Here is a 22,800-nt window from a genome sequence, read left to right as displayed (position 1 = left end):
GTTTCAGCTAGTCTGGGAACTGAGATCCAACATCAGTAGATTTAAAAAAAAAAATACAGTGTCATTTGGAACTATTTTCCTCTTGTCCTAAATGGAAATAGCAGGGAGTGGATGTCATCACTCACTAGCCGAAAAGGAATCAGACAACTGGCTTACGTGACTGTAAGTTCTCGAGGGCTGTGTCTTTCATTTTTATGCTCTACCACCAAGTGTCCCGGCACTGTTGCAAGGGAGTTTTACATACTGACACATTTAATTCACATAGAACTCCTGTAAATCCCTGTTTTACAGATGAAGGTCCTGGGGCTCCAGGAAACTGAGTGCCCAAGTTCACCCAGCTGAAATGTATGCGAGCCAGGCTTTGGACAGGCTGTTTGACACCAGAGTCTGACCTCTGACCTCTACGCTCTGCCATGAAATATAGTGTTCAGTAAGTTTGTTCGGTGTTAGGGAAGGCTACATAGAGGAAAATGAAGTCGACAGGCTTTTCTTCCACCATAAACCGATGCATATTCACACCTTTCCTCACTTCCTTCCCTCCAGTCTCAAAACTGTCTTCTCTCGCCTTCTGTTCAAGGCCAGTCCTTCCGTCTTGCCACTGACCCTACCTCTTATTTTTTTTCTGAACTTCTTTTTATCAGTTATTCTATTTAGTAACTTCAATCTCTCTTCTCTTTAGCCTCTCTCTCCTCACCCATTAACTTGCTGGAGCATTTAAGAAAATCTCCCTTGTGGGACCCAGCGTTCACCTTTCTAGCCCCCATTCAATCACTGCCCTCTCTCCTCCCATTCACGCTTCTTAAAATAGTCCCCCCCCTCATTCTTATCTCAATAGATCGATTCCCACCTCACATACTATCTACGTATTGCGAGGTTGTTTTTAGTTCTTATTTACTGAAATTCTGTGCTACATTTGACTGCTCTGTCCCTGGAGACCCTATTCACTTGGCTTCCTGGGGTTAGTTCTGCCCCCTGCGTTCTACCAGTTCTCCCTGGGAGACCCTGTCCGCTCTCGGTTTCAAGTGATCATCTCTTATAAAGGAAAATCGTTCTATCTAGTATCTTGGCAGCCTTGGTAACTAGAGGGTGGGGGGTGGGGAAATTACACATATGACTTCGTACATTTCTTTCTGGAGTAATTACCTATATCTCTATCCTCTCACTAGATTCTTAATTACCTGAGAGCAAGAACTGTTTTATTCTTCTTTATATCTTCAGCTCTTAGTACTGCCAGCCACAGCAGACATGCAGCAGACATTCAACAGACAGCTGTTGAACAAATTACCCTTTATAAACTTTGCTTCCTTGATGTCCAAGCAATTTCAGTAGATGTCTCCAAATGTTTATAGAAATACTTTAAGCACTGTACAGTGTTACAGGCGTTCAGAGATGGGAGCTATCATTTTTGGCTGGGCAAGACTTCGTGAAGGTGATAGATTTGAGCCAGACAGATTGAGTCTCGAGGCAGGAAAGGGAAGTGGGGGTTCTAACATTCCGCAAACTGGAGACCTGACGTGGCAACTGCAGTGTCTTTGATGAAACATCAAGTTTGCATAAGGGAATAGAAGATTCACCTAAAAACACAGGAAATGTAAACGAGGGCTAAGCTAAGGAATCCTGCCTTTAGTCCATGGCCAAGTTGGAGTCTCTACCACTGAAAAGCATGCTCAGTGATCCTTTAGAAACCTGGTGGCAGAACCTCCGCTGCCTTGTAACCAGGATAAGCTGGAGGTGAGCAGACCAGTGGGCCACTCACAAGAACTAGGAGAGCCTGACTCAGGGTGGTGATGCTAGAAACTATAAGGAAATAGAGGCCATACTGGATGTATTTTATTAAGTCAAATAAATAAATGTAAGCATCTTTGAAACTGAAATACATCTTATCATTAATCGCACGTCTCAATTTAATTGGAAGCATCTCTTCTTTCTTCATAACATGTAAGATAATGGTATATCTTAAAGTTGATGGTGTCCTAGATTCAATGATTACAATCCGTGGATGTGAATCAGAAATAAGAAAGTCAAAGGAAACACTTTAAATCTGGGTGATGGGAAGAACTCAGTCTTTCCTAACAAAAAGTAAAGAGCATTGCCTTGCCCCTAAATAGGAGTCTAACCGAATTTTCTGCTTGAACAATGAATGACCCATAGAGGATACTGCTACTCACCCCTTTCCCCATCTGAACTTACTTAATAATTAAAAAGAAGTACTTATTAATGACAACTTTAATGTGAACATGTGTTTGACCCTCAAGAAACTGTCAAAATTTAAAGGAAGAGGGACGTGCCCCTGGAAGGGGTATGGGATGCTTAAGGACAGACAGCATGCAGTTTCTGGGTCCAGCTGATATTCAAACGTATCAAAGCAACTGCTAACACCAGTTACTTGAATAGTCGGAACTTCTTCAGATACTGGCCCACTTCTTCCTTGGGGTAGGGACGGAGTGCGATGCAGGTGGGGATGTTCTCTGGCTGCTCCAGCCACAGCTTGTGGTCAATGTTCTTCTCTTGCAGCGTCTCGGCCAGTGCCTTTAGGGTGGTCTCATCTGGGGCCTACAAGGAGGAGAACAGACTGAAAAGGAAGCATCAGAAGGCAAAGGAAAAAAAAAAAAAAAAAAAAGCATGGAGGGAGGCTCCTCTTAACTGAAAGTGGAGGAACAGCCCTACCAAAGAAGGAGCTTTAGAGCATGTTTCCAGAAGCCACAGCTTCGTGGCTCCATTTGCCATTCACCCTCTGAAGGGGTGGCAGTGGGGAGAAGCTTTATATTCCTATTTATAAAATGGAGATTTTTTTCCCCTCCCCTCTGGAGACGGCGAGGGAATGCACTGGTCATAAAGGTGCTCTGCACACTTCCCAGTTCTCTTACGACTGGTGCCTAAGCAGCCATCCCTAATCCTTCAGCCAGCTCCGGGCTGACTATGGAGGGGTTTCTAAACATCACATCACCTCCACTTCCTCCTGCTTCCACCCTGGTTGACACAAACCTGGAAGGATTTTCTTTCTGCTGGAGTAGTTCCCACTTGTTAACTCGAGGGTGAGCAAACTATTCTCTAGTATCCTTCTGAAATTGTTTTCCTGATCTTTATCATCCATTACAGGAGATAGGAGAGCTATCACTCAGGAAATAAAGATAATGAGGGCGTTATGCTGCATAAGGTGTCTATTTTGGCCTATGAAGGCAGAAGGCACTGAGGGATGAGAGATTTGTCTTATCAAATTAGAGGATGATGGGATTGCCACTCCTAATCGACGGAGTCCTTTGGGCATGCTCGAGGGAAATGCACGGACGTCCCTCCCTCCTTCTCCAGCACCAGGAGCAGCACAGCGCACGTCAGAGTGAGTCCAGACCCTTGTCCCCCCCACTTACTGATTGTGTCATCTTTGATAAGTTATGTGATTTAGCTGACCCTTTGTTTCCCCTTTGTAAAATGGGATGATAATGCTTTTTAGTAGCAGTGAGGATTTGATGAAATTAGACTCAGGTCTGTGCTTGGCACACGGGAAGCACCCAATAAATGGAGTTAATTTTTTTTTTTTTTTTTTTTTTAAGGGCCGAACCCACAGCATATGTAAGTTCCCAGGCTAGGGGTTGAATCAGAGCCGTAGCTGCTGACCTACACCACAGCTCACAGCAACACCAGAGCCTTAACCCACTGAGCAAGGTCAGGGATCGAACCTGCGTCCTCATGGATGCTGGTCAGATTCGTTAACCGCTGAGCCACAACAGACACTAAAGGGAGTTAATATTGGCAATGTCTTACACTTGGACTTTATGGTTACAGCAGCACCTTTATTCAATCGGTGGTGACTCCTAAGTCCCTTTCTCGAGTCATAGCTAACAACAAAATCATGAGATGTCTTTAAAACTCCTTGAGTTTAAAAGACAACAACTCTTGCCCACCCAAGAGTTTAAAAGGGTCAGTGATCCTTACCCCACGGAGCAAGGTCAGGGATTGAACTCATGGATCCTAGCCGGGTTCATTAACTGCTGAGTCACGAAGGGAACTCCTAAAGGTGTAAATATTTTACGCAACTCAAAGTGAGGGAGAGGGGGATTATCTGAGCCTCATGATTTCTTGATTTCCTTCCTATAAAATTCCTATAATCTAAAGGAAAAGCTATCTCCTTTCTGCCTACTTATAGATTCTCAAAACATTTTCCTACTATTTGATGTTTCACTGCCCAACAGCAATTTTTTCTCTTGAAAAATAATCTGTTTTTGCAGCTAGCCAAGAAGGAATCATCTGACTCCTCCACCCTAGGGTTCTGCTTTATTTATTAAAACAAATTTTATATGAGACAAAAACTGCCTTAAAATGAAAGCAATAATTTTTTTTTTCATTTTAAAATGTGTTTAGTGTAGAAAACTAAAAAGACAGAAGCAATAGGAAATAACCAAAATTCCCCCACCTGCTACTCAGTATTTGGATGTATTTCTTTAGTTTTTCCTTTCAAAATCTGGATCATTTTGTATGTAGACTATAGTTCAATTAGCCTCACTTCATGAGCACTCTTCCATGCTAGCCAAATATGCTCCAAAAACATGATTTATGCTAGATTCATAATAATCCATTATAAGGGCATAAGTTTAGCCAACCTATAGTATTGTAAATTTAGTGATGTCCACATTTTTCATTATTATAAAGTGCTACTATAAATATCTTTGTACAATGCTCTTTGGGTGCATCTTATTATTTTCTTAGGATAAGATATGTTTGCCCAACTGCAAAAAAACACAAAAAAAACAAAAAAAAAACTATTCTATACCCTTGGTTTCTGGTACCTTTGAGCTAAGTTCAAATTATACTAGGGTTTATTTTCAAATAATTTGGCATCATACCCAAGTAAATGCTTCAGTTTGACTTCACCTGAAGTAAGGAACTCTGTGTCCTTACCCTTCTGGATCGGTTTTGCGGCGAGGGTAAGGGCAGTACTTTTCAGCGCAGCCATTAAAAGGCCCGCCCAGTGCACAGGTAGAAAGGCAGGCGTGACTCCACCAGCCTCCGCTCTCACAAGCATCTACTGAAGAGGGACGCAGGTGAGACCGGAGGGGTGCACAAAGCATTAATAACAGGCCCATACTCCACTCTTCACATCGTCAGGCCCCGTCCAGCCAAGGTAAGGGGCCCCGGGCAGTAGCTCCAGCCGGAGAACCCGTCCCAAAACTTAAAAGTTAAACACCCCTCCCCACTAACGCCACACCCACTTCACGAAGTTAGGCCCCCGTACTCAAGACCACACCCACTTCCGGTATCGATGACCTCAGCGCCCCTCCCCCTGGCGGCTCACCTCGAGGACCACCTTGCGCATGCGCTCCAGGTCCTGGAGGTAAGCTGCAGTGTGCGGGTGGTCGCGGTAAATGTGCAAAGCCGCGGTGGCTGCGTGACAACCCTGTGCTACCAGTGCGCCCGCTGGCCAGGAAAATGGAGTCTGTGAGAGATCCTTCCGTAATACCAAGTATTGTACCAGGATTTGCGGCGCTGCGCCCGAGGCCGCCATCTTCCTGCCCAACAGAACGACCGGGCCTACTGCCCGGTGCATGCCGGGATCAGGGAGGAGCCCCGCGCGCTGCCATGTTTTTGTACGGTGGGAGCGCAAAGCACGCTGGGACCGGTTGTCTTGGTTTTGAAGTTGAGGATGGCGGGAACTCTTGGACTTGTCCTGATTGAGCAAGAAGAGAGGAGTTAAGGAGAAAGTAAGACCCATTGGCGGACAGAACCGTAATCAGGGTAGAAAGCTGAGCGGCCTCTTACAGCCCCTTCCGTGTGCGAGGAAATCCCCTGGAGCAGAGGCGCGCCTCGGGAGCTCGCAGGGGCAGGAAGATAGACTTGGACACCACAGAACGTAGACCCGGGCAACAGACGGGGCGGGTCCGGGGAGTCCTGGGGGTGTCACTTGGGGTACCCGGGGCTCCACGGGTGTGTCCCTGCCGTCTGGATTTGTCTGAATGTGAATAGATTCTTGCCATTTCTTTTGCCCCCAAGGAAAGCCGTATTACTGGTGCCCGGACAGTTTTATGGAAAGGCTCTTGAGAAGCCGAGGAGGAGATGGAGCTGGCGAATACTCTAAGTCAAGACGGCGAGTCCGGAGGAGGTATTTAAAAGATCAAATTTTCCCCCTTACTACTGCTGCCCAAAGATAACTACCAGGTTGAAAGCCCATCCCTCCTCTAAGCGAAGTGTGACCTGATCTATTATGGTTTACTCCAGTGGAAGGGGCAGTGCCCGGTGTGGGTTAGACCTGGGTTTGAGTCCCGGCTCGGCTGTTATAAATATGGTGGCCTTCGGCAAGTTATTTTACCTTTCACAATTTCTTCGTCTGGATAATGGAGGTGAATAATAACATTGTGGTGGTTGTGGAAATTAGGTTAAGTAATTTTAATGCTTTTCAGGTGAAGCATTTAACACATACCTAATTGATAGGAAATATTCAGTAAATGCTTTAATTCATTACATGCTCTGCAAATACAGGATCGAGCACAGGTGTGTTTAGGTAGTGACTGTTCACAGGTGTTTTGTTGTTAGAGTCGGTTAGCATGTCACCGTGACCTTTGCTACATTGAGCTTTACTTAGGCTCTTTGGAACTGAGATCTCTATGCATTGGTGAACTTGTTTTCCTGTCTGATATCCAGTAATATTGGTGGACAGTTCCTTTTAGTGTGTGTCTTTATAGTCCTATGCTCCTAATACTTTGCAGAGCTTCAGAGTACTTACTCAGGCCTCTTTGGATGTTTCAGTCCAAACAGTTATGCATTAGCACTTGGGGAAACCATGCACGAAACCCAATTTAAAAAACAAAATTCTACATTTTTAAAAAAGAACTTCTGAGTCAGTGACTTTGGTGACCCTGTTTCCCCCTGGGTCGCTATCATCATGGATAACTGAGATTAGTTATGTTCAGATAATGCCCTTTTTGAACAGTGTCCTGGTCAGGGACTACTTGGTAGGTCAGTGTTTGGCCTCAGAGGCTGCTATCCTTGACTTCTGTTTTCAGTTCCTCTTGCTTTAGAAATTGGCTCCAGCATCTACAATTTAGCTGTCCACAAAGTGTTACCCTGAAATGAAGGCTTCCTTTTGCCAGAGTTAGAGATCCTTGGCTTCCTGTGACAGTCTCTTTTTACTTTCCTCAGGTGTTTTAGCTCATTTGGAAAGACTAGAGACTCAAATGAGCAGATCCCATAAAAAATTGGAGGAGCCACAGAGCGCACAGGCAGTGGAAAGTGCCCTTGGAACCGAGATTCGTCAACTGAGATGTCTGCGAGATAAGCTGAGGGCTGAAGTGAGACACCGCCAAGCCAGAGTAAGGAGAGGGTGAGGCATGCTGACAGGCTTTCCTAGAGTGTGAGAAACAGACATGACTGGGAAGTAGCGAATTTGTATAATGTGTTTTACCTGCAGTCCCTGATTCCCCAAGTGATCAAACCTGTAGTCAGCTAATACCCGTATCAAATAACAGTTGGCAGGCCTCACTGCTGGACCAGGTGAATTCTTCATAAGTTTCTTAACCTGCCCTCATAGACATGAGCCTCTTACCTCAATCTCAGCCTGACTTGAGTCGTTGCCACTGTTTTGTCAGTAGCACCATCTTTCTGTTACCCAACTTGAAACCTCACAGTAAACTCGGACTTTGCCCTATTTTCAGTTTTCCCTTTGGCCCAGATCCAGTTAGCAAGACCCGTCAGAGTCTTCTTTAGATGGTGCTTCTTCTGTGTGCTTCCTTCTTCCCCTCCATCCCCTCAGCTTCTGTAGGTCAAGAATTACCCACACGTGGGGAGTTCCCGTCGTGGCGACTAGGAACCATGAGGTTTCGGGTTCCATCCCTGGCCTTGCTCAGTGGGTTAGGGATCCGGCGTTGCCATGAGCTGTGGTGTAGGTTGCAGACGCAGCTCATTGCTCCCTCATTGCTGTGGCTCTGGTGTAGACCGGTGGCTACAGCTCGAGCCTGGGAACCTCCATGTGCCATGGGAAGCGGCCCTAGAAAAGGCAAAAAGACCAAAAAAAAGAAAAGAGCCACATGTGTCCTAATCATCTACCAGGTGATTTGGATGGCAGGACTGTTGCAGTAGTCTGCTAGTTGGTTCTCTTCTGGTATTTATACTTCTTCGATAAATCCTGCACGGCCAAGAAAATCTTCCTAAAACACTACATTCTTCATTAAATTACAAGTTTCTGTGCTCAGTGTCAATCACCATTCATTGCCCGGGGTTAAGGCCAGCCTTCCTTTTCTCGCCTTCCTACCCTCTTCCTCTTCCCCCCTTTCCTCCATTTCTTCTCCTCCTCCACCTTCCTTCACTTTTTTATTAAAGTAAAATATATATACACAATATATGTAACATATATACATGTAATATGTGGAATATAATGTGTATTGTATATAAAGAGCACAGATCTGAAGACCCTTTTGCAGAATGAACACACCCTGGTGGGTCCCACACAGATCAAAGTGTAGACTGTTACCAGTATCCCCAAAGTCTCCCTCTTACACCCTTCTAGTCATTTCTCCCAAGGTAACCACTATTCTGACTTCTGTTACCATACATTGGTTGTACTTGCTTTTTTTGTGTGTTTTTGCTTTTTTAGGGCTGCACCCACGGCATATGTTGGTTCCCAGGGTAGGGGTCAAATCAGAGGTACAGCTGCCGGCCTACGCCACAACCACAGCAACTTGAGATTTGAACCGTGTCTGCGACCTACACCACAGCTCACGGCAACAGCAGATCCTCGACCCACTGAGCAAGGCTAGGAACGTCCTTGTGGATACTCTGGATTTGTTTCCATTCTCCCGCAATGGGAACTCCAGGTTTTACTTGTTTTTGAACTTTATATATAAATGTAAAAAGTATAAACTGTTCTGTCTGGCTTCTTTTGTGAATGTTATCTCTGAGATTTCTTCCATGTTGGTGAATGCCGTGATGGTTCTTTTTTGTTGCTCTATAGTTATTCCATTTTAGGAATATCCCACAGTTTATCTACTTATTACTCTTGGTACATTTGGGTTGTTTCACTTTGTGTCTATTCAGAGTAATGCTGCTGTGAACATTTTTGTTCCTGTTTTTTTATGTAAAAATATATACTTTCCTATTGCATTTCTATGTTACAGGGTAGGGCATGGTAGTAAATATTGCTAAATGGTATTTGAAAGTGATTCTGTCAGTCTCACATTCCCAGTAACAATGTATAAGGTTTCCATTGTTTTGCATCTCTACCAATACTTGATATTGTCAGTTTAAAAAATTTGTCATTCTAGGAGTTCCGGTCATGGTGCAGTGGTTAACGAATCCAACTAGGAACCATGAGGTCGTGGGTTCGATCCCTGGCCTTGCTCAGTAGGTTAAGAATCTGGCATTGCCGTGAGCTGTGGTGTGGGTCTGATTGGACCCCTAGCCTAAGAACCTCCACATGCCTCGGGAGCGGCTCAAGAAAAGGCAAAAAGACAAAAAAAAAAAAATTTGTCATTCTACTGAGAGTATAATTGTAAATCATTGTGGATTAATTTGCATTTGCCTGGTTAATGATTTTAAATACCTGTTTGGATGCTTGAACATCTATTGTGAACTTTCCAAGGCTTTTGTTTATTGGGTTGTAGATCTCTTATTAAATTGCAGAATGTTTTACGTATTTGAATATGAGTTTTGTATAAGTACGCTGAGTCGTAAAGACTTCGGCGTGCCTTTGCACTCTCTAATGGTGTCTTGTGATGAAAAGAAAGTCTGTGTTTTAATGAAGTATGATTTAGGAATCCCACTTTATGCACTGTTCTTGTTTCCTTGTCTTCTCGTTTGCCTGACTTAAGATCATAAAGATGTTCTGTGTTATTTTCTAAAAGCTTTGTTTGACGTCTTGCTTTCAGAATGAGTCCATCTGGAGCTGATGTCTGTGTACGGTGTAAAATACAAATCATGCTTCTTCCTTTTTTCCGTAGAGCTGTCGCCTTCCTTTCGTCCCACTTCTTGACAGCCACGCTCTCCCATTGTATTGCAGTGGGTCTTTGTTTCTCTCTTCTCCTTTCCTGCCACCTTTTGGGTTGATGATTTAATTTTTCCGCTAGCAAGCTCCCTTAGCTTGTTAATTACACAAACTTTCCGCACTCTCTCAGTGGTTATCCTTGAGAAAACATGCTGTTTTTCTCTTACTAGAGTACACAGCAGAGTAGTACCTTTACCACCTTCTGCGTAATTACAGAAGTTTATTTTTTTTTTTTTGCTTTTTAGGGCTGTAGGTGTGGCATACGGAGGTTCCCAGGCTAGGGGTCGAATCAGAGCTGTAGCCGCCGGCCAATGCCAGAGCCATAGCCACGCCAAATCCGAGCTGCACCTGCGACCTACACCATAGCTCATGGCAACACTGGATCTGTAACCCATTGAGCAGGGCCAGGGATCAAACCTGAGTCCTCATGGATCCTAGTCGGGCTCGTTTCTGCTGAGCCACAACGGGAACTCTGCTTAGCTTTTTAACTTTCAGCGGCTTGGCCTCTCTGGTTTCTTAGTACCCGGTCACACAGAGGCAGTTGAAGATTTGGCAAATGCATGTGGAATGTTGGGTTTGTTTTCCTTGCCTTGGCCCATAGTGAAGCTGCTTTGGCAGCTTGATCTCCATTTTCTGTTTCCCTGGCAGGTGAGTGTGCCTCAGGGTCTAGCCTGCAGCCTTCTGTTTGGACTGTATTTGCCCGGTGATAAAACTCAGCAGATGCTGAGCGGAAAAACCTCAGGGGAAGCCCAGCTAACTTGGGAGCATTTATCTTTAGTCTTTGATCTGGCTGTTCTGCTGGTTCTCTAATGCCTTTGGGCCATTTTCGGCTTGTGTGCTGGTATGCGTGCCTCTTCCTTTGTGGTGTTTCTCGGGTTTGTACAGCATCTCAGAGGGAGAGTTGCTGTGATACCACCTACTGGGCCACAGCGCGCAGGGTGCAGCTCAGTCAGTGTCTCTCATCCCTGCAAAGCCTCAAGCGCTGACCCAGCTTTCTCAGCCTTGCCTTGTCGCACCTGTGTTTGGTCACCCTGTCCCTTGTCACAGCCTTTTCTTTTTCCTCTTAGGATACTCTCCATGCCAGCCAAATCCATTGTTCTTCAGGCCGGCGCAATTTCTACTTCTGATTCCCTAGCACCGTAACCCACAAGATTCTTCCTCAACCTTGAATTCGTAGCTCTAACTGGCTTCTCACTGTAGCATTTCTTGATTCATTATGTAATTAAAAATACTCTACATTTAACTTTTTCCCAGCCAAGTGAGGGCGGGGACTTTTATTATGCCCATTTTATGCCCAGTTTGATCTGCTATCTTATCTTGCAGATTAAAGCATCTACTGCCAGTGTAGCGCCCGACCAAACCCTGGAGATGAGTGAACAAGACATTTTGAAGAGAAGGCAGGAAAACTTGAAGGCCATTCTGCAGGCATATCGTTTTACAGGTAGAGTTTTTTTCTGACCTCTTTCAGCCTGCGTCTCATCTTGAGTGAGTTAATTTGCAGGATGTATTATTAGTCCTGGACTTACTTCATGAACCCTGATTTTGGTCCCCCTCAACATATGTACACAAAGCTGGCCTGCTGTTCGTAGGCAGCTGTACCTACAAGATTGGCCTCTCTGTGCAGCAGAAGATTGGTTGGTAGCTGGCTGTGACTATTCATTTTAGCAGTTCAACATGTGCTAGACCCTGTGCTGCTAGAACTTCCTTACTGCTGGCTTGCTTTATGCCACCAGATCGTTTGAACCCCTCAAGTCTCTGTTTCACCATCAAAATGGGGATTTATTCTATTATCTATGTCATAAGAGGATCGTGGGAAGAGCTGAGGGCCACTGTAACTATTTGACTCTCAGGAAGGAAAGCACAGGTCGATTGAAAATTTCAAAATCTTTTCCTCAGTAATTTGACATTAGGATGTTTTTTCATTTCCACTCTTCCTCCGTGGTTGTAACAACTCACAGTTTAACGCACAGTGAGCCAGAGTCAGTGAGAAGAAGAGTCTGTGACAGTCATTCATTCAACAAACACAATGTATGGACGGGGCGGGGCTGAGGGGACTGGGATGCTCAGATGCACAAGATACTGTCTTTGCCTGGCATCTCGTAAGGTGCCCCCCCTTCGTCTCAGGGATCAGTGGGAAACTGACCAGCCGAGGAGTCTGCGTCTGCATCAGCACTGCTTTTGAGGGGAACCTTCTGGATTCCTATTTTGTGGACCTCGTCATACAGAAACCACTTCGGATACATCACCATTCGATTCCAGTCTTCATTCCCCTGGAGGAGATAGCTGCGAAATACCTACAGACTAACATTCAGCACTTCCTGTTCATTCTCAGCGAATACCTAAATGCGTACTCCGGGCGGAAGTTCCAGGCAGATCGGCTTCAGGTATCTGCGACCTAATAAGGCATTTTGTGAGCCCAGAGAGGCCTAAATGGCAAAAAGGAACAAGTTCTCTTTCATGCTTTAAAATGTTTCCTAACTCTGAGCCAGAAGCTTGAGGACAGTTAGCCTTCAATGCTTGTCTCTCTCTCTCTCTTTTTTTTTTTTGTCTTTTTTATGATTTCTTAGGCCACTCCCGCGGCATATGGAGGTTCCCAGTCTAGGGGTCAAATCGGAGCTGCAGCCACCGGCCTACGGCAGAGCCACAGCAAGTCGGGATCCGAGCCGCGTCTGTGACCTACGCCACAGCTCACGGCAGTGCCAGATCCTTAACCCATTGAGCAAGACCAGGGACCGAACCCGCAACCTCATGGTTCCTAGCTGGATTCATTAACCACTGAGCCACGATGGGAACTCCCGTCTCTTATTTATATGCCGGCTATTTCCCACCTTTTTCTCTTCTGTTGAAACTCCAGATGATGTGGAAGCATGGAGTCTGATTAGGGGGTCGTTCAGTCGTGGATGGTGGTCCTTGAGCTTTTATACTGACCCTTCCTTTTCCTCACAAAATAGTAGAGTGCCCTTGCTATACCTTTAATTCAACAGGGATTTATCTGCTGTGTGCCAGTGTCTTGCTGAAGCTTGGGTGTAGATGCAAAACAGAACAGTGGTTTCTAAAATACCATAGACGAGTACTGTCCATCTCTGCCTAAGCTCTGGCTCACCTTCTTAGGGTTGCAATTGAGCTAGGGTTAAGCTTTAAAAAAAAAAAAAATGTGGACAAGCAATGATTGCACACAGGGAATAAATGATTCTTAAAAGCTTAGCATTTCCTTCATTATGCATTTGCAGTAACTTTGAAGCTCCTGGTTGTCAGTTAGACAGACTTAAAATTGATATGTGAATGGAGTCATGAAGCTTCTAAGCCATACCCATGAGGGCAGTGAAATTCTTGGCAGAAATAGCATCTCCCCTGCATCCCTAACCCCTTGACCATTTACTTAGTAACTGCCTCCTACAGGCCGCCTAGGAGGCCACCGACTCTTAGTTTCTCATCGGTCTCTATCATTTGTCCTTTTTTAAAGCCCTTCTCCATCCTTCATGTATTTCTCTGAGATTTAATTAATGGGCCCTATTTTTGGTGGACATGTTTGAAGGGTCACAACCACTCACTGCTTTGGAGCTGTAAATGTCATAGACTTTGTCTCTCTTTTGATCCTCACCCGCACAGAGTGACTTTGCAGCCCTTCTGGCCGGGCCCTTGCAGAGAAACTCACTGTGTACCGTGCTGTCATTTACTTACAACGTGGAGCTGAAGGGCCAGTCCTTCCCCTTTGGTGCTAGACTGCTCTATAAGGACCTCACAATAACCCTTCCTACCGACGTCTCCGTTACCCATCAAGGTAAGAGGAAGGATGCCGCCAGGAAGAAATGATTATATGTTCCGGGTTATTCGGATGGATTGAAAGGGGGTGAGACAGTGAGAATGTCGGGCCTGAGGCACCCTTTCTGTTTATGTACCGTAGTCGGCAGACTGCAAAGACCGGAGCACCAAGCACCCCCTCCTTGTGCCCCCAGGTGTTCCTCCTCTTCGTAAGCAGTAAACAGAATTGTCCTAGTTTTCCTGGCTCCATCCAACTCTGCTCCTGTCGTTTCCGCTTATGCTTTGTCTTCATTGGCGACCCTCCTAGAGAGACAGCTCATGAGGCTGTGTCCTGGGTCACTGGTGGCGAAGAGAGCCAAGACTCGTTTCACTGTGAGCGCAGGTAGACGTGACCAGTCCGTGTACCTTAGCCATCCACTCGTCCCTAAAGGGCATTTCTGCAGGGATGGCTGAGGGACATTTGTTGTGACTTGGTTTCAGTTAAATGTACCGTAATAACGTGATGGGCCGTAATGACAAAGTAAAATGTTTTTAGGAGGCAGAAATTTTGACGCTGCTGCAGGTTTCACATCTTAAGTGTTCGATTTCTCTGGGCGGCGTCTAAGTTGCAGGTCTCAAACGTTCACTGGGCCAGTAAGGGGCAAGCTGCTCTCGGCTCCAGACCAAAACAAAACCAAAATATTAGTGATTCAGGTTCTGATTCCTACAGCTGCACTGAGATTGACAGAATCTGTCTTTTTCAGGAATGGACACATTACCATCCACATGGGAAGAACAGCGAGCAGCCCATGAAAGTCTGTTTTTTAAAAAGCCCCTACATCAAGTGTTTACTTCATTTGCAAGAAAAGGAGACAAGTTGGATGTGAACCTGGCCTTCTAGAATGTTATCTGCATTGAGGACACATCTGAAGAGAGTAAACTAGTCCTGGACGTAGCTGGAGGCAAGGTGCTGGAAACTGAGAACTCCTGAAAGGCCCAGTCTCCGTGCCTGGGGAACGTGCCTGTGGTGAGAACAGACGCCTGCCTCATCCGGACAGTTGGGGCAGGTTTGGGTCCATAGCCTTGGCGTTTTTGGATGTTCTCCACGATCGCCTGGCCACTTGTCATAATGCTCAAGGTCATTGCCGCTGCTTTTGATCCTACATCTCTAGCTGAAAATCAGAGTGGTTTGCGGGGTGAGAGAAAGAGAATGTACCATGCCACTGAGGAGTACTTCTAGCTTTTAGGAAACCTTCCAGTGATTTTGCCTCAGCTCCTATTTGTGACTTTTGAAAAGCAAGTTCTTAGAATGCTCTAGGTTCATGATGACAGACTTAGACAAGGAAAGTGTATTTAATCTTTGGTCTGGAATGGGATGTCCTAGGCCACCGCTTTACAAAGGATGTGGTGTGAGAGTGCACCGGGGATAAGACGATTGGCTGTAGGAATAACATTTCCTAGAGCGTGTTAGCGGAGTGCTGGGTGGATCAAGGCAGCCGTCCAGAAAGCTGGGCAGAAGCCCTCTTGCCCCCCCAGCCATTGCGCAGGGCGGCAGACCTCCCTCCTTGCTCCCTTCCCTCTCCTGCAGACTCTAGGCCATGGCAGCGCAGTTGTCTTCATCTCCTGCCCCGATTCATGCACCACTTAGAACCAGGGCCTCTTCCCTGCTGGTGGTGTGTGTTCCTTGGCCTATGGGAGTGTGTGCTGTCGTCATGCCATTTTCATTCTCGTCCCCTAAATAGGAATCAATACTCCCCTTGCTGCCCAAGGCCCAGTGCTGCGTTCTGGCCTCACTCGAGATGGGCAGCAGCCCCTGCTAACTCTGGGAGCACCACGGGGAACCGTCTAGCCAGCCTGGATGAGCATCTAGAAGGAAGCAGCTCGAGAACGAGAGCAGGGCCTTAGTTCAAGCTCTTGCTTTCCAGGCACATGGTGAGGAGCAGGGTAGGAGGGATGAGGGCTATTGACAGAATTTTCACAATGATCACATGTAAGTTGAATAAAGCTTTTAATAAAACAGTCTTGTTCTTTATCAATACCTGTAAATTCTCTTTTTAAGCAGTAGCAAAGGCGACTGTAGCAAGAGCTCAAAAGGCAAGGCAATAGTGGAGTGTTTGTTAACAGAAAGTTAAAAATATAAATGTAGAAGATCTGTTTATATATTTTTCTCTCAGAAATAAAGCCCCTTTCCCTCCCTCCCACCAGGTAAAAGGAAATATTGCACTTTCTGCTCTCCTGACTAAGGTGACGGCGGTTCCAGAAGAAGCTTTCAGGGCTACCAGGACCAGGGCCCCTTCCCCTCGCCCAGACCAGGGCCCGGCGGGGCTGCGGAATGAAAAGCGGAGCTTGCGCCCGAGCTCCCGGCGCGGCGCCAGCAGCCTTGTCCTGCCCTCGGTTCTTCTCACAGTGGCCACGGCCTCTCTGGGGGAGGGAGGGCTCGTCGCGGGGCTCCGCCCGGGAGCCCCGCGCTGGGGGGAGGCCGCGGGCACCGAGGAAGTGCGGCCCCCGAGCTCACGTCCAGGATCAGACGAAGGCCGGAGGAGGTTTTCAGACCTGCCGTCCATGGGCGTGTGCACGGGGCGGCGTGGGAAGCAGGGACGCGGTCACCTCTCCTCTCCCAGGGCCTTGCTTCCACCCCAGACACACCACTGTCCCCTCCCCTCGGGGCCCTCGGGGGCTGGCGGCCCCTCAGGAGCTGTCCACCACCTGGTGGGGCAGGGTGACAGAGGCGCCGTTGGGGAAGGCCGCCGGCTTGTCACGCCCCTTCAAGAAGAAGGTCAGCAGCTCCCCCTTCCCCTTCACGAAGATGGGCCCCCTCCTCACAAAGCGGAAGCCGTACTCGCGGAGGATGAGTTGCGTTTCCTCCACCACCTGCGGAGGGAGAGCGGAGCGTGAGCGCGGCGAGGGCACCCGCTGGTGCCACACGCCCCCCAGCCCGTCCCTCGCGCCAGCGCCCTCCTGCCCCTTCATCCCCGCGGCCGGCACCCTCCTCCGCCCCGGAGCTTGTCTTGGTGCTCCCTCGTCTGGGGGTCAGCCGCAGGGACCCCCAACTCCTGCTTTCTTCTCCCCTTTGCGCCTTTTATGTGGCACTTTCCTGCCCGCATGTCAGAACCTTCGCACCAAGAGGCAGGATATTCTGATCCCGAACTTAATCCTGCACTTTTGCCAATGGAGTTGAAGGATTTTCTCCCCTCTGCTAAGACATCTCTTCCCAGTCCTGCCCTTGATCTCAGCCCTGCCAACCGAATATTCTGGGCCAACAGAAAGAAGGCAGCAGTGGCCGCAAATCAAGCACTATTCCAGGCTTCTTTCTCCCCTGGCTCGGAGCACACGGTCGCCGCTGTCGCTGGACATACCTGAATGTTGCCCATGACCCCTGTGGACTCCATCCTGCTGGCTACGTTGACTGTGTTGCCCCAGATGTCATAGTGCGGTTTCCGGGCTCCGATGACCCCCGCCAGAACCCCTCCTTTGTTCATGCCTTGGGGCAGAGGCACAGAAGTCAGCAGAGCTGCATGCTGTTAGCATCCCAGAAGCCACCAACTCACAGCCCTTGCCACCTGACTCCAACCACAGAGCTCCTGGTCATGTGACATCGAGCCTGCCCCGAAGTTGCCAGAGGACAGAAATAACGTCTTCTCCTTTTCCTCCTCTCTGTGGGCTCAGCAAACGTCAGCCACCCCCATACGCTAATAAATTTAGTCCAGAAGCCGTCAGTTGTTCTCTCCACACACCTGGTACTGCAGGTCTCGCGTGACCTCGCCCGGGATTGAGACGACCCCCCCCTTCCCTGTCGCAGGTGGCGTGCGACATGCATCCCGAGAGGCCGGACCAAGGTACACAAAGCCCTCGGGCGCAGAAGATCCCCCAGGAAGGGAGACAAACTCAAGCCCAGCTGGACTCAGGGACAGCATGGGACAGGGATGGCTGGCCAGCATTTCCTCCGATTTTTGGTTTGATCAGTTGGAACTCAAGACTCGCTGCGTGTGACTCACCCCAGCCCAAACGCCTTGGGTGTCCCCACGCCTGGGCCCCGCGCTGTGCCCACCCCCCGACCCCCCGCATGGGGACAGGGCGCAGCAGGAGCTCGCGAGCCCAGAGGCCTCACCGATGCGCAGCATGAAGTTGTTGAAGGACTGGTTGTTGATGTTGGTGAGCGTGTCCTTCATGGCGAGCGCGAAGTCGGCCAGGTCCGCCAGGTGCTGCCAGCGCTCCCTGTCTGACTTCTCCTCCTGCGCCAGAGAGCAGCCGTGAGGGCCCAGCACCAGCTGGGCACCGTGCCCGCCTGTCACAGGCTTTCCTCAGCTCTGATGTGTCCCTCAGCGTTCCCCTGGGTCCTCGCGGCCCATGGGGTGGGCCTGCGGCGCGGGTGGACCCCGCGGCGGCCTGGGTGCCATGTATCGGATCGGGAGTTCCGGCCCCTCACTGCCCTCTCTGAGCTTGGCCTTGAATTCTGCATATCGTCCTCCTTTGGATTCCTCAGCTAGGTTACAAGCACTTGCGGGCGATGCCCCATCCCAGATCTGTTTCCTCAACTTCACCCAGAAGATGCAGGACAGTTGTCAGAGACGACAGGGACAACGCGTGAAGAACAGCCCTTGGGACTGGGGCCGGGGCCCGGCTCCTTTCCTCTCCGGAGCTAAAGGGAGCCGGCCTCCCAGGTCTGGACTCAGCAAGAGGACAGGCTGCCAACCGGTCAGCGTGCGGACCACTGGCCTTTTCTAGCAGAAGCACTTCCCCGCCCTGGACACCTTGACCCTGGCACAGCCGTGCGGACGGCGCCTTCCGGAAGCAGGGGGGCGCGTGAAGGGGCTTGGCCACGGTTGCACAACCCACCTCAGCCTGGCCTGGCGGGGGGTCGTGTGTGCTCCCCGCTCTCTGCCCTTAAACTCAGTAAACCTGATTCTGTATTTCAGCATGTGGAGCTAGCAGGCATGTGGCCGTGGCCCCTTGGCACGGCAGTACTTAACGGCGGCTCCCCTGAGGACGCGTTTCCCATGCCCTGGGCACGGGCTGCCTCTCCCTGCCCGCCCCCCCACCTGCCACCTCCTCCAGCCCTTGAGCTGGTCAGCTACCTTGGCAGAGCTGGTAAAGCCATTGGTGTTGACGTCCGGCGTGACGCCGGAAGCTGCCATGTAGGTGCTGCCGATGGTTTTGATCTTGGTGATGACCCGGAATTTGGGATTATCCAGGAGCTGAGGGAGGATTAAGGAAGAGAGTTGTCAGCAGTCCAGGGAGGTCGTGGCCACTTTGTCTGTTTACAACAACCGCACGAGACATCCGAGGGCTGTTTTCCTACGAAAGCTTCCTTCAGCTGCTTCCTGCCACATGAGCCTGGGCACACGTCCTGACTTGCCGAGCCTTGGCCTCTACCACCTTAATAACAGGACGAAAACGCCACCCTGCTAGGGCGATGGTGCATGTCCATGAAAGCATTTCCCCTGGTACACGAGTTACCTTATACATGTTTCCTGAATCTGAATTTGAAGGTGAGAGGAATCAGAAGAGCCTCGGGATCTTATTTTAGGCGGTCCTTAGCCTATGGACTTGGTGAGTTCCCAGGCTGCCACCTGGGACCCAGCGTCTCCAGGTGGCTGCAGAAGCCCATGCACTCTGGGGAAGGGCTTTTATGGAAAGGCACAGCAGCTAGAGCAAGGCCGAGTTCTGACTTCTGGAAGGACCAGCTTTGCGGCAGGAGGAGGGGGAAGGGCACTCACGGAGTCGAAATCGGAGATGATTTCGTTGAGGAAGCGCAGACACTCGATGCCGCCGTTATTGATGCTCTCCTCGGTGTAGAAGTCGGCGAAGTTGGGCAGGGAGGCAAACATGACTCCAATCTCATCGTAAGACTGGCTGTACAGCTCCTGAAGAGGCAGGGCCAGCAGGTCAGAGAAAGTGGGCTGGATCGCGCGCTGCAGAAAGGAACCGTCTGCCGCCACCCCCGGGACATGTGCACTCAGCTTTCTGGACGCATCACCCATTCCCAACTCTGAACTGTTAGAAAGCAGCTCATCACAAATTTGAATAATTAAAAAGGAGCTGCTCTGGAGTTCCTGTTGTGGCTCAGGGGCAATGACCCCAACTAGTATCCACGAGGATGCAGGTTCAATCCCTGGCCTCGCTCAGTGGGTTAAGGATCTGGTGTTGCCATGAGCTGTGGTATAGGTCGCAGACATGGCTCGGATCTGGTGTTGCTGTGGCTGTGGCCCCTAGCCTGGGAACCTCCATATGCTACAGGTGTGGCCCTAAAAAGACAAAAAAAAAAGGACCTGCTCTGGTGCCCGCCACAGCCCTGGCTCTGAGAAGCAGGGTGGGCTGGAGCTGGGCAGTGAGGCAAGAGAACCAGTCTGCCACCATCACAGGCGACAGAAAAGGGGGCTCCGCCGAGGGTTCATGTGAAACGGGCCTCACAGAGATTGCGGCTCCCAGAGACAAGGCCTGCAGCCAAGAGCCCGTGAGCTCCTGCTCTCGCGTCTCATGCTGTGGCTGCTGGTGAGTCGCCTCCAGCCCTACCCAGGCCCGCACACCGCGTCATGAGGAGGCTGGCCCGGAGGGGCTCCCTGGCGGAAAGCCAGGTGAAGACACAGCCTTGCGGCTCCAGCTCCAGCGCGAGGCCGCCCCCACCTCATCTCTCTTCTTGGACCCCAGGAAATGGCGTGCCACGTGCTCAGGCAGCATGTTGGTGACCAAGGCCTCGTTCCAGCGTCGCATCTCGTAGACACGCTCCTTCTGGTCGTGGACCTCAATCTTCCACAGGAACAGTGTCCGGGCCAGTTTCTCCACCTACAGACACAGACACAGGCCAGGTGTGTGCCCTCAGCTGGCCATCTGACAGAAAGATGAAAACGACACTGGAGTGGAGCGCCTCCATGCGGAGCAACAGGAAGACGGCTAGACGGTGGGGGGAAGGGGACCCAGAAAGAGTCACCTCATCCAAAAGGCCACCCCAGGGCTCCCACTGTGATCCGGTGGTAACGAACCCGATTAGAATCTGTGAAGACACGGGTTTGGTCCCTGGCCTCACTCAGTGGGTTAAGGATCCGGCTCAGATCCCGCACTGCTGTGGCCAGCAGCTGCAGCTCTGATGTGACCCCTGGCCTGGGAACATCCACATGCCAGGGGTGTGGCCCTAAAAAGACACACACACAAAATCTACTCCACATCTACAGTGAGGGTCCCAGCCTCTGTGGTTGTAGGAGACATGCGGGAGGCCTTCTGGATTGTGGGGCTTCCTGGGGCCTAATTTTAGCAACAGGCCCACTTTGTGGATGGTGGCAGCAGCGGGGATCTCCTCACCCAGAAAGGAGTCCCCAGTTCCATCCGTTTGGCTGAGAAATGGCTTGGGACGGCCGTAGTTCCCAGACAAACCACTGGGTGGCACTTGAGCTGACATGGAAGCAGTTCCCTGCGTGGATGCTTCCCTGCCCGCTCCCTCTTTTTCCTTTTAACCAAACAAAAACTTCATCAGCTCCTCTCCCTTTATTTCCTGGCTCCATAGTATGTTAGTGACCCTCAGAGCCAGGGTGAGAGCAGATCCATGTGCCCCTGGCTTTATCCAGGCTTTTGTGCCCCTTCAACTTTTTTTTTCTTTCCTTTTTTTTTTTTTTTTTTTTAGGGCCGCACCCGCAGCATCTGGGGGTTCCCAGGCTGGGGATCGAATTGGAGCTACAGCTGCTCGCCTATACCACAGCAGCACAGGATCCGAGCCGTATCTCCGACCTACACCACAGCTCACGGCAATGCCGGATTCTTAACCCACTGAGCGAGGCCAGGGATCGAACTCGCAACCTCATGGTTTCTTAGTCGGGTTCATTTCCGCTGTGCCACAATGGGATCTCCCCTTCAACTTTTTGCACCCAGGCTTCTTTCACCTTCCTGCAGGAGGTCAGAAGGAAGAAGAACTGTTGTTCTCGCATTACTGAGGAAGAAGCCAGAAAGTGGCACAGGTGGCAGCCTGACCAGGGTCACATGCCGTGTGGGAATCAGGAGCCTGGATTCCTGGATCCCAGGCTGCGTTTCAGGAGGCTCTGACAGGTCGGCGCAGAAGAGGAGGGTGTGCGGGGGGTGAGGAGGGTACTCACGTGGCGGGAGAAGTAGTAGAAGCTCAGCATCATGACAAAGACCATTGCCGTCATCGAGTACTTGGAGGGCACCAGGGGCGGCCTGTGGGCGAGAGGAACTCAGCGGAAAGGGCGCCCAGCTGCCCCTTCCAAGGGCCTTTTATTCTGACTTGGCTGTGCTGTCTCCTGCCACCCCAGAAACATCTTCTCAGTAACCTAAGCACCTTTGCATTGAGTCCAAACTCCCACTGGGCTGTACAGCCTTCTGAAATCACTGGGTTTCTGTCTTGACAGCCAGCCAACTCCTGGTCCCTCCCGCTGCGCCTGGAATCCACATCAGGCCTTCGGGGGGCTGCTCCCCAGATGTTTAATAAACATTGTATCACCCGACTGACCCCCAAAGTAGCTGCAACCAGGGAGGAATCTGGAGAAAGGAGAGATGCCTATCTCCATGATGGGACTAGGGCACGGATTGACCGTGCTTTTTCGTAACTCGCCCATATCTTTGTGTGGAGCTATAAATTATCTCCATTGCTATACAGTATTTTATTATGTGAATATATCACAATTTATATATATATCTACTATGGATGTCATTTGGGTTCCCCTTTGTTTTGGATGTGTGTGCGTGTGGGGCACTCATGAACGGGGCACCTATGGATGTTCCTGTCCACGCATCCTAGGACCTACTGAGTGCGTCAGTGATCTTTCCTCCTCGTTTTTCTGCCCTCTGTCCTGTCAGCCCGTAAAGGCCCTGTCCATCCATCCATCCGGCTCCTGCTCTCTTCACCTCAGCCCAGCCTCCTCTAGACCCACTGCCGCTGCTCTCCAAGCTTCACTCTCTGACCCACGATGGGCCAGCGTGGCCAGGTCAGTACTAAAATCTGCTCCGGCCTCCCAGAGACACACACTAGCTCCTCTGGCTTGAGCCTCCTGCGTGAGGCGCCTCTGGAAGGATGAAATCGTGGGGGTTTGGCCTGTGGACTCCCTGTCTCTGGAAGACGGGCCAAAAACGCAGACCAGGACAGGAAA

General features: G+C 49.7%; 3 protein-coding genes across 16 annotated transcripts in view; 1 reads left to right on the top strand and 2 right to left on the bottom strand.

Moving 5' to 3' along the window:
• Positions 1-1,808: 1,808 nt before the first annotated feature.
• On the bottom strand, positions 1,809-5,554 carry PTRHD1 (peptidyl-tRNA hydrolase domain containing 1). Its single transcript, XM_003125332.5, has 2 exons — positions 5,291-5,554; positions 1,809-2,553 (listed from the first exon to the last, which is right to left on the bottom strand). Exons 1-2 carry the CDS (start codon positions 5,540-5,542, stop codon positions 2,383-2,385), a joined length of 423 nt encoding a protein of 140 aa, XP_003125380.1. The 5' UTR covers positions 5,543-5,554; the 3' UTR covers positions 1,809-2,382.
• CENPO (centromere protein O) lies at positions 5,289-22,346 on the top strand. 13 transcript variants are annotated; one of them, XR_014842469.1, is made up of 9 exons: positions 5,289-5,329; positions 5,986-6,094; positions 7,132-7,301; positions 11,291-11,408; positions 12,092-12,351; positions 13,577-13,748; positions 14,473-14,735; positions 15,914-19,811; positions 21,481-22,346. XR_014842469.1 is itself a non-coding variant. In XM_085019890.1 (7 exons), exons 2-7 carry the CDS (start codon positions 6,049-6,051, stop codon positions 14,607-14,609), a joined length of 903 nt encoding a protein of 300 aa, XP_084876016.1. In that variant the 5' UTR covers positions 5,289-5,329; positions 5,986-6,048; the 3' UTR covers positions 14,610-15,727. The 13 variants fall into 13 exon arrangements, 5 of the variants coding, with proteins under 5 accessions (XP_084876016.1, XP_084876018.1, XP_003125379.1 ...); XR_014842467.1 differs by lacking the exon at positions 5,289-5,329 and adding an exon at positions 5,610-5,696; XR_014842466.1 differs by lacking the exon at positions 5,289-5,329 and adding an exon at positions 5,610-5,696 and having other exon boundaries at positions 21,472-22,346.
• Positions 15,700-22,800, bottom strand: part of ADCY3 (adenylate cyclase 3) — a 92,238-nt gene continuing 85,137 nt past the window's right edge. For both annotated transcript variants that reach the window (XM_021087777.2, XM_085019736.1), the window contains 7 exons: positions 21,790-21,871; positions 20,333-20,491; positions 19,426-19,572; positions 18,784-18,903; positions 17,817-17,940; positions 17,065-17,189; positions 15,700-16,579 (listed from right to left, as the gene is read on the bottom strand). In XM_021087777.2, the coding sequence (XP_020943436.2) occupies positions 16,397-16,579; positions 17,065-17,189; positions 17,817-17,940; positions 18,784-18,903; positions 19,426-19,572; positions 20,333-20,491; positions 21,790-21,871 (940 nt within the window). In that variant the 3' untranslated portion in view covers positions 15,700-16,396. The remainder of the gene's footprint in view (positions 16,580-17,064; positions 17,190-17,816; positions 17,941-18,783; positions 18,904-19,425; positions 19,573-20,332; positions 20,492-21,789; positions 21,872-22,800) is intronic.

This window comes from Sus scrofa, chromosome 3 (genome assembly GCF_054392235.1).
Source record: "Sus scrofa isolate SSC_HxYL_T2T_F1_AM1 chromosome 3, Sscrofa_HxYL_maternal_Yorkshire_Landrace_v2.0, whole genome shotgun sequence".
NCBI classification, from domain to species: Eukaryota; Metazoa; Chordata; class Mammalia; order Artiodactyla; family Suidae; genus Sus; species Sus scrofa.
This window is presented reverse-complemented; position numbering and strand designations above follow the sequence as displayed.